Source organism: Arachis ipaensis, chromosome B08 (assembly GCF_000816755.2).
Source record: "Arachis ipaensis cultivar K30076 chromosome B08, Araip1.1, whole genome shotgun sequence".
In the NCBI taxonomy this organism is placed as follows: domain Eukaryota; kingdom Viridiplantae; phylum Streptophyta; class Magnoliopsida; order Fabales; family Fabaceae; genus Arachis; species Arachis ipaensis.
This window is the reverse complement of record NC_029792.2, coordinates 99383626-99394375: the sequence shown is the minus strand read 5'-3', so window position 1 is coordinate 99394375 and position 10750 is coordinate 99383626. Positions and strand designations below refer to the sequence as shown.

General features: G+C 34.0%; 1 protein-coding gene and 1 long non-coding RNA gene across 3 annotated transcripts; one reads left to right on the top strand and one right to left on the bottom strand.

The window, feature by feature from the left end:
* On the top strand, positions 4450–10209 carry LOC107613494 (probable helicase MAGATAMA 3). 2 transcript variants are annotated; one of them, XM_016315513.2, is made up of 6 exons: positions 4450–4520; positions 5424–5482; positions 5584–5668; positions 8909–8971; positions 9063–9175; positions 9905–10209. In XM_016315513.2, the coding sequence occupies exons 1-5, from the start codon at positions 4488–4490 to the stop codon at positions 9099–9101; spliced, it is 279 nt and encodes a 92-aa protein (XP_016170999.1). In that variant the 5' UTR covers positions 4450–4487; the 3' UTR covers positions 9102–9175; positions 9905–10209. The 2 variants fall into 2 exon arrangements, with proteins under 2 accessions (XP_016170999.1, XP_016171000.1); XM_016315514.2 differs by having other exon boundaries at positions 9054–9175.
* Positions 5985–7032, bottom strand: LOC110265985. The gene is made up of 2 exons (XR_002352736.1): positions 6531–7032; positions 5985–6382 (listed from the first exon to the last, which is right to left on the bottom strand). It is a non-coding gene; the product is annotated as an uncharacterized LOC110265985 (long non-coding RNA).

The following is a 10750-nucleotide window of genomic DNA, read 5'->3' as shown; positions in this document are numbered from 1 at the left end:
ATTTGATTAATTAACCAAGATTATATTTTTAGTTAACTAAAAAATTGGTTTGGTTTTTGGATTAACTAAATTATGAACACCCTAAGTTTGCTATCGTGGAGGACCAAGTAAATGCTTTTTTTCTTCAGAACGATGAATCTTAAATTTTAAAGAGAAGTTGAAGCTTATATCTCTATAATTTTAAAACTAAAAGCCCTAAGAAATTCTTTTAAGTGTTGTAAAATGAGTGTGTGTCTTGTGTGTGTCTCTTGAAGAGTTCACGTGCTTCAGGAAGTGCGAAATGTGGTGCAGCTGCTGAATACACTTGAGTGCTGCATATGCCTGAGTTGCATGTATACCAAAGTGCTACACATGCGGGATTGGTGCATACACAACAGAGCTGCGTACGCTCTTCAGTAGTTGAAGACAACCTCCTTGTCCTTCATGCAATTTCCTCTTTGTCCATGCGTTCTCCAATCCTTTAGACCACTAATGTTACTGAGACCTGAATGATCCAAAGAAAACTCATCACAACATCAAGTGGATTGAAAAAGCGAAATAAAATTAACGATTTAAAGTGCTAAAAAGCATGTCCTTAAACATTAAATTCAAATCAGGAAAATATTCATAAAGACCTCTAATTACGCAAAATTTGTGCAAGTTAGTCGATAAACTGCATAACTCTTAACCCAAATTGAAATAATAAAATAAAGTTTATCAAACTCATCCTTAGAAAATAACCCATACAAATCTAGGATAGTCATCAACAATGACAACTGCATATCTTCTTCAATTCCGCTTAGACTAGCATTGATTCTAGGACCAAATAGATTAAAATATAATAGCTCAAGAGGCCTTGATGTATTCAAAATTAAACATTCATGATTTTAAAAGATGTTTTGATCTAATTTTCATTTTCAGAGATTATTTAATGTTTTTTGAAAGAGATTGTGAAAAAATCTGTAACGATCCACATTAAATTTTATAATACTTTGAATTTAAAATTCATCAAAATTTTTAAATAATTTTTATTATAATAAGATATTTCAAAAAAAATAAAAGAATCATCATCATCAATTGTTCTTCTTCCCATTGACCGAAAGCCTTTAAGGGAATCAAAGAACGAAACAAAAAAGGAAGGTGGCTTAGTATGAATGTAAATATATATATAAAACCAATGACACATAAGACCCTTCATGTGTCACCAAACAAATCCAATTATTATTACTCTTAGTCATAATCATCATCAGCGGTTTCATTGAGGGAAAAGAAAAAAAAAGAAAGAGAAATGACCGTGGGTGAGAGAGACCAAAGCTTTCCTTGAAGAAACGTGACCTTCACCAAAATCTTCGGTTTCGGTTTTTTTAATTTCGTAACTCTAATAAAAAATTTAATTCGATAAAAGTGTTCGTATCTTCCTCCTCTACGTATTGGTGTTACTTTTATTTGATAAAAGTTGACGGTGACATAGTTTTCTTTCTCCTTGAGTTCGGCCAATTGAAGTTCTAGAAAATACAGACGATTTCTGATATTTTTTTTCATCAACAGCTCGATCAAAAAGTTTCTCCGGAATTTTCATTGTTTTAATTCGTACGAAGGTAGGGTTTGATAATTTTATAATGATTTAATATGAATTTGATAAGTAAATGTTGATTTGATTAATTATTATTTGATTTTGAATAAGTTTATGTTAAATTATTGTTGAGTTATTGTTGTTTGCTTGATATTTTGATTCGGTTATGTATGAACAACTAATTGGAGTGTTTTGATTGTTTTAGGAGTAAAAATAGAATTTTCAAAAGCTTTAAGAATTATATTAACTGATTTTGAATTATTAAAGAAATGATTTTTGCTATTGGAATTGGTTTGATTTATTAGAAGCGATTTGAAAAGTGATTTTTCTTAGTTTTGGAGTTAAGTTGATATTGAATGAGCTGAGAAAGTATAGAAGGCTGAGTATGAGATGTATGAGGCTCAAATGATGAATTGTTATTGAAATGTGATTGATGATTAAATGATTATGAGTTAATAATGAATATGATAAATGAGGTATGAATGCGGATGATTAGTGATGAGTATGTTTAAGTTTTCTCTCTGTTGTAAAGTGTGTCGGGCACTATATCCCATGACTATGTTGGACACTATATCCCAATAGCGTGACGAGCGCTATATCCCAAAGTGTGGGAACACTTTAACCTAGGAAAGGCGGCGGACACTATATCTAATGAGTGTGGCAGGCACTATATTTCAAGAGTGTGACAGGCACTATATCCCAAGAGTGTGGATGCATATTCAGTGAGACGATATCTGATCCGGGTTAGCTATCGGGTGTGTCGGGTTCTGGCAAAGTAACTGACACGTAAGCTCACGACCAGTAGAAAAGGTATGCATCATATGCATTGTTTGTCTTGCTTGTTTGTGCATACTTCTTTGTGGTATATGTACTTTCTGTGATTGTGCGTGTGTGTGTATTTTTTGACTTGTGATTTTCTTTGTATCTCTGGTTGGTTAAAGTTGTTTGTATTATGAAGTTTGTTGCTATTGGTCATCTGTTGAAGATTGGGATTCTGTTGTGGAGTTCCTGCGTAACAAATAATAAAACAGACTTAACTAACTACCCCGACCCTACTAAGAACTCCCCAGTTCTTACTCCTTATTTCCTTCCCCTTTCAGCTATAGGTGCGAAGGTGTAATGCGAAACTACAGGAGCATAGAAGATTATGTTTACGAGTTGAGTTGTTAGATTTTATTTTTTCCTCGTCGTTTATTGTTTTTATTTTTTAGAGGGGTAGGATTTATTTTTTGAGAATCTTGAAATAAGTCCATGTATTTAATGCTATGTGAATATATATATATATTTCACAAAGGCTCAATATTAAATAAATATAGTATAAAATAAAAAAGGTTTAAAGGTAAGTAACGCCTAGGCTTCTAGTACGATCATAAGGTGTTAAAAGTTAGGGTGTTACATTATGGTATCAGAGCAGTTCGTTCCTGTTAGAGCATTGAGAATGGACTGACTATGCTTTACTGCATACTCTGAGTATCTGTCATGCAGTAGGACTTGTCCTAATGACAAGAATTTGAGTTTCAGATGCATGACTGTCTATTGATTAATGTTGTTAGTCGACCATTACATTCCTCATAGTATTAGGTCTGGCCAACTTAATACTAATGATTTATATATATAGAAACACTAACAGATTGTCATAGGCAAAATAGACACTACAATATTTTTTAGCTATTGCAACATATCCTGCAAATAACACTCAAAAAGTGTTATCTAAACTAACTAAAGACAACATTTAATATTTGTTACATAAAAATAAAGCTGTTGCAACTCTTTCTTAACAACACACTATAAATGTTCCTTTTTGATCAATTAAAGTACAAGTAAAAAGTGTTGCTTTTGTAAATTAAACAAGCGACATTTGTGATATTTATATATTACACTTTATAAGTGTTGTTCTTACAATTTTTAATAAGCTTCTCATTATAAATGTTGCCAAAACTCAACTAAAATTTTTCTCTAAAATTTTGACATTCTCTCCAATATTTTAACAAAAATATATTTTTTCCTTCTTTTAACTTAGCAGAAAATACATATTTATAATTTATATATTATTTATTGATTTTTTTTTGGCCAAGGACCTGGACCAATAAGAGCCCAAATCCAAATCAGAACCCGAAACCCACCCACATCTCTTCTCATTGTGCGAGAGGTGCTGCACTTGTTAGCCATAGCAGCAGCTACAATTCCTCAGCGTGGTGGCGCAGCCGTGACGACATCAATAAACCACCGACGACTATTCTCTGCACTGATTCAAATCCTACTGAGTTCAAAACAAAATTCCAAGCCTTATTTTCAATTAGAAACCCTAACCCCAACCATTTCAAACCCTTCTGCGCGATTTACCCTTGTTTGTTCGATTTTCTCTCTGCTCGCATCGCCGTCGTGCTTGTCGCTGTTCGCGCACTGTCGTGCTCATCGCTGCTCGCATCGCTGTTGTGCTTGTCGCTGCTCGCATCACCGTTGTGCTTGACGCTGCTCGCATCGCCGTCGTGTTCGTCGCTGACTTGCATTTCCTCATCGTTACTTCTGAAGTTGTGTTCCTCTCTGCTCGCGTCGCCATCGTTTGACCTTCGATCGTCTTCGCTAGCAGTTCGAGCTTCCATCATTTCTGCTCGCTTGTTCATCATCGGGTACCTATGATTCTGCCTATTCCTTTTTCTTTTTCATTTTGAATCCTAATTTTAATAACGTTGACGTTGTTATTATAGAGTTTTTGGTAATAATGTTGCTGTTTCAAGCTTGCCGTTCATATTTGTGTATATTTGTGTATTCTGTAACCAGATCTATAAAGTCTTTAGGTTTTGCTTGCCGTTCATCTATGATCTCTTCTAATTTGCCAGCATTCTTCTGCTAGGGTTCATCACCGCTGATACTCATGATTTTACCTCTGTTTTTATTTTTTATTTTTGTGTTTTGAATCCTAATTTTTGGTTATATGAAACTTGTTGCTGTGTGTATTAGTGTTGAGGTAACTCTACTGTCACTGTGTGGGTTTAATGGAACTGCATGTGTATTTTAAATCTTCTAGTTAAACTTAAACTTATTTTTACATACATAGCTTTGTGCAGTACCATTTTATTTTGGTTCTTTTATTATGATTTTGAATTTTAGCTTATTTTCATTCTATGTACTCTGTAGAAATTGGGAAACAGGGTAAGTAGTGCTGATATTTTGAGATTAGCAATTGGGAAACAGGGAAAGTATTATATGCGAAACTAATATATAGCTGGCTGTTATAAGTTTCAGCTTTTATCAGATCGTCTCATTTCTACTTTTACTTCTGCATTCATTCCTCAGTCCACTGCAAAAAACAAAGTTCTATTATAACTAACAGAAAATAAAATGAGAAGATTATATCTTTATTTCTGAGTTTATATTATTATTATTATTATTATAACTAACAGGTGGAACCTGCGACCCTTGTGCCATTAGCCAATCAATGCAAAAAAGTATTTCTGGTATTGTTCACCACCCCACTGTCGTCAAAGGATCCTGGACTGTTTGTATTTTACAATATGTAGTTGCAAGTATGTCTTAAAATGCCCAGTTTGCATGTTATAACTCAACTAACTGATTATATATGTAATACAAGTTTCAAGCAAGATAGATACATTGAGACAGCATCTTTAAAGAAAGCAAGTTCTTTATTTGTTGTAACTCCTAACCCAAAGGACTTGGCATGATATTTAGAAATGAGATTTCTAGTAATATGAATTTACTGATATTTTATATAGGGCCTGGCAAAATGGATGTGTTGTTGTGCATCAGTTATTGAACTTGTTTAAATATTCTGGACTAAGCACTGTTGGGGTCATATTTGGTATAGCGTTATCACCACTGCTACTTTAATTTTTGGCATTTGTGTTTTAAGGTTGGTGATCCTGCACAGCTTCCAGCAACTGTAATTTCAGATGTTGCTAAGAATCATGGGTAAACAATTCTTTTGATGATAAGCATATCTTCTAACTAAATAAAACTATTCTTCTGCTTAATACCCTACTTTTGTGCTGTTTTCTGTTTCATGCTCTAAGATATGGCACAAGCTTATTTGAAAGATTGATGCAAGCTGGCTATCCAGTTAAAATGTTGAAGACCCAATACCGAATGCATCCTGAGGTTGGTTCATATTTTACTGGGAAAGTTAGTTTGTTATTTATTTCTGTTCATACTATGGTCATGCTTCACATTTGGGATTCCTTTATTCCCTAGGCAGCCTCAGATTGAATTGCATAACACAACCAATAATAATAACTTATCTTAATTAGTATCTTAATTATTCATTCTCTGGTTTTGTATCTTAATTCCTTTCCGGTGACCATGATTTTGTTGAGTCAAAATCAGGCCGGATGACGAGTGGCAAGTTCATATTAATAGAAGATTGTGTCATGTGTTAGCTTTGTTATTGGTATGAAAGTTACAGCATGAAAAAAAATGAGAAAAAGAAGCTATTACTTGGGTATATCACACTAACCTCTTGTAATAAGGATGAAGGGGCGGTGGTGGTACATAATGTGAAAGAAGTAACTAAGAACATAACTATTTTAATTAGTGAGGATGGTTAGTTGTATCCATTCTTGGAACTGCTAAGACCAATACTTGCATCATCACATGCTTTGTTTCCTTTTAATAGTAATTTAATTAGAAATTTAATTTATTACTTTTTTTTCTTAAAAAAAGCTTAAATAAGTGCAGTAATATCAACAGTGTCTTACAAAATCTAAAACTACTACATAATATATTTTGATTAATATTTTTCATTTTTGCCATTGGTGAATCCAATGCTGAAGGGAACCTTGACCTTCTTTGCTTACCCAATGAGCAACTCCTCCCCTGAAAATATTCAATTTTTCATATGCATGTTATTGAAATCTTCGAATAAAAAATACTAAAATTTACCCCAAAAATAAAATTGAATTTTTCATACGTATAAGTTATTCAACTTTTCAAGTTAAAAAAAAATATATATGCATTGGATAACCTCAAAAGTTTTATCATCTGTTGGTGTTGGTCTCTGACAAGTCTCTGATTTCATGGTGGCACTACTGTTTCCATATTTGGGCAAGCGATAAGGTGAAATAGCTCTTCCTTTCTGTGATTCAATGGCATTTCTAGAGTTATTCCCATTCTTCCATTGTTCAAGTTCTGTTTCCTTCCTTTCTAATGCCAAGGGATTTTCTACGTTATCTTTCACCATCTGACTATACTTGTTGAAGTGTCTACATGGATGGAGCAATGCCTCGTTCACTTCCCTCCTGGAGTTGTTGAAAGAGGCTATTCTTAACTTGAATCTCCCTTCTTCTTTCAACAAAGCCAAGGCTATGGTGAGAGATTTAGGTCTTGATTATAAAAAGATTGATGCATGCCCAAATGACTGCATGCTATATTGGAAAGAGCACGAGAATGAAACATGTTGCCATGAATGTGGAACTTCTCGTTGGATTGAGCCTGCGGTAGTTGAAGGTGACATATCTTCAAAGAAAGCTTTTTCAATTCGTAACTCCAATAAAAAATTTAATCCGATAAAAGTGTTCGTATCTTCTTTCTCTATGTATTGGTATCACTTTTGTTCGATAGAAGTTGACGGTGACGTAGCTTCCTTTTTTTTTAAGTTCGGCCAATTAGAGTTCTAAAAAATACAGATGATTTCTGACATTTTTCTTCTTCAGCAGCCCAATAAAAAAGCTTTTCCAAAGCTTCTGCTATTTTAATTTTGTACGAAGGTAGGATTTGGTAATTTTATAACAATTTAATATAAATTTGATAAGTAAATGTTGGTTTCATTAATTAATGTTTGATTTTGAATGAGTTTATGTTGAATTATTGTTGAGTTTTTGTTGTTTGTTTGAGATTTTGATTTGGTTATGTATGAACAACTAGTTGAGGTGTTTTGATTGTTTTGGGAGTAAAAATAGAATTTTCAAAAGCTTTAAGAATTATATTAACTGATTTAGAATTATTAAAGAAATGATTTTTGCTGCTGGAGTTGGTCTGATTTATTGGAAGCGATTTGAAAAGTGATTTTTCTTGATTTTGGAGTTAAGTTGATATTAAATGAGCTGAGAAAGTGTGGAAGACTGAGTATGAGATGTATGAGGCTGAAATGATGAATTGTTATTGAAATATGATTGATGATTAAATGATTATGAGTTAATAATGAATATTATAAATGAGGTATGAATGCTGATGATTAGTGATGAGTATGTTTAAGTTTTCTCTCTGTTGTAAAGTGTGTCGGGCACTATATCCCATGAGTGTGTCGGGCACTATATCCTAAGAGCGTGGCAGGCGCTATATCCCAAGAGTGTGGGAACACTTTATCCCAGAAAATACGGAGGGCACTATATCCCATGTGTGTGGCAGGCACTATATCCTAAGAGTGTGACGGACACTGTATCCCAAGAGTGTGGATGCATGTTCAGAGAGACGATATTTGGGTTAGCTACTGGATGTGTTGGGTTCTAGTAAAGTAACCGACACATGAGCTCATGACCAATAGAAAAGGCATGCATCATATGCATTGTTTGTCTTGCTTGTTTGAGCATACTTCTTTGTGGTATGTGTTTTCTGTGATTGTGTGTGTGCTTCTTGACTTGTGATTTTCTCCGTATTTCTAGTTTGTTAAAGTTGTTTGTATTATGAGGTTTACTTCTATTGGCCATCTGTTGAAGATTGGGAGTATTTTGTTGTGGAGTTCCTGCACAACAAATAATAAATTAAATATGGAAAAAAATGGCTAGAAAAAATTTAGAATCATAATTTGAAAAATTAAATATGATATTTGGACTTAGTGAATATTTATGAGTTGGAAAACATAATTTTCTATGTGAAAACGCATAATAGAAATTTGACCGACAGTACCGGTTGAGATCTGTCCGGTACCGCAACTGAGGAAAATAATTTATGAGTTAGAAAGATTAAAAAGTTAGAATTTATGATTTAGAAAGTAAAAATATCTAAAGCAAGATTTAAAACGCTAATCTTAAATGTTTTGGCCTAAATTGGACCAACGGACTAAACTAAGTGAACCGGACCCAAGTGAACCCAAGTCGACACTATATAAGAACTCATTTCAGCACAAAACAACCCATTCCCCCCCCCCTTTCAAGAGAGAAACACACTGAAATGGTGAAGAGAGGAGGAAGAGAGAAACCCTAGCCACCATCAACTTCAAACCTCTAAAACTTTCTCTCTGGAGCTCTGATAGACAAGCCGTTTGTGGCCACGCATTGCTCTCCTCGTCCTCTTCATTTTTATATAAGTATTGCAGTAAGAAAATCTGAAATCTCTGCCTAATTTTCGAAATTTCTCACTGTTATGCATTTTTGGGTAGTTAATATTGAAATCTTATGATTTTAGTTATTTAGGGATACTCTAACATGGATTCTAAGTGGATTCTATTGCTATTTCGTATGGGCTAAGGTAAGAAATTCTCAAACTCTTGTGGTTTATTAAATTTTATGAACTCTAAATTAATGTATATATGTGAAATTGGTTATGTTAGTGTTATTAGGTGTATTTGGAGCACTTGGAACAAGGTGTTGGTGGCTAAAGCTTATTGGTGATGATTAAAAGCCTTGGAAGCTTGAGTTATAATGTGTTTGGGTGTGAACCGCCGTCATTAAGGTACGTTTTAAGTTTTATTTAAGTACCGTGTGGTGCGATGAGAATTCCTAGGCTAGATTCCCCTAGGAATAAGTTTGGATTGTGTAAATGGTTGGTATTAATATGTATAGTTGATATGTTGTGTAAATTAATGATTGGGTTGAGAATTGTGTGAAATTGTATGTTTGGTGTACTGAAAAATTTGATGAATTGGATAATGATTATTGGTTTGTGGATATGCATTGAAATTGTGAATTTGGGCCGGAGGCCGTGGATTTTGGGTCGGAAGTCGGAAAAAGGTAAGCATGGTAAGTGATGATTGAATTGTATGATAATATATGAGATTGAATGAAGAATTGGTATGCAATGTATGAGAATTTGATTAATTGATGAAATAGTGGAAAATGAGGTTTTTTGAAATGTGGGATGGATGTATTTGAGTTGGAATGTGTAAAAGGAGTAGGTTTGAAATTGTTGTGTGTGAATATGTAACTGGAGTTGATTTGGGTTCATTATGTTGGAGAGTTGAAAAGTTGGAAAAGATGAGAAAGATAAAATAGATCTAGTATTCGCTTATGACTGTTGCCTATTTTTGGATTAGTGAGAACCTAGGATGAATATTTGATGAAAGGAAGATTAGGATGCTTAATGAGTTCCTATTATAGTGCATTTTATTTATTTGGCACGTTTACCGTACTGGAAACCCATGGGTCGAGGGTTCTCATTCTGTATATATCTCTTATTTTTCAGATGTAGGTCCTAAAGCTCAGCAGTGAGCTGTGATTCATCTGAAAGAGCGAAGATCATTGGACTCCTGTTTTACTTTTGCTTAGAATCTCTCCCTATTTATCTTGCAAAACTTACTTATATGTATTTATCATTTTGGAAAGCTTGCCTATACAGGTTTTGATGTATATTTTGGGAGAGATAGGAAATACTGTTATCAAAATAGTTTTTTTCCTGTACCCTAGTCGACCTAAACTTCGCAAGTCGCGACTAGTGGCTATTATACTTGTTTGTGGCTATATATATATATATATAGTACCTTGTCTTTATTATATTCTTCCTTATTATTTATACCTTATCCTGTTTTGCTATCCGAATACGTTTTATCTTCTGTTTGTCACTATGTGAGTGTTCCGTTTCGCTGTCTCGAGCATAAGGATTTGAATATTAGGGTGTTACATTATGGTATCAGAGCAGTTCGTCCTCGTGAGCCTGAGAGATGGACTGCTTATGCTTCAATTGCATACTTTGAGTGTCCGTCTTATATTAGGTCTTGTCCGGATGACAAGAGCTAGAGCTTTATGCACATGACCGTCTACTGATTTAATTCTGTTAGTCTACCATGCACGTCTCGTGGTATCTGGTTTGGCCAACCTAATACTATGGGTTTGTGTATTGGGAACACTAATAGGTTATTAAAGACAAATTTGAAATGACAAGTGATGGGGATCGTTTAGTTTAGAAACGTAATTTTAGGGAATGGTTCTATTTTGACGTATGCTCTTTACTCGTGCTTAGCATTATCTCTTTCTCTATCGATTGCATTGAGATTCCTGGTTCTTTACTTCTTTCTTGGAATGTGATTGACTT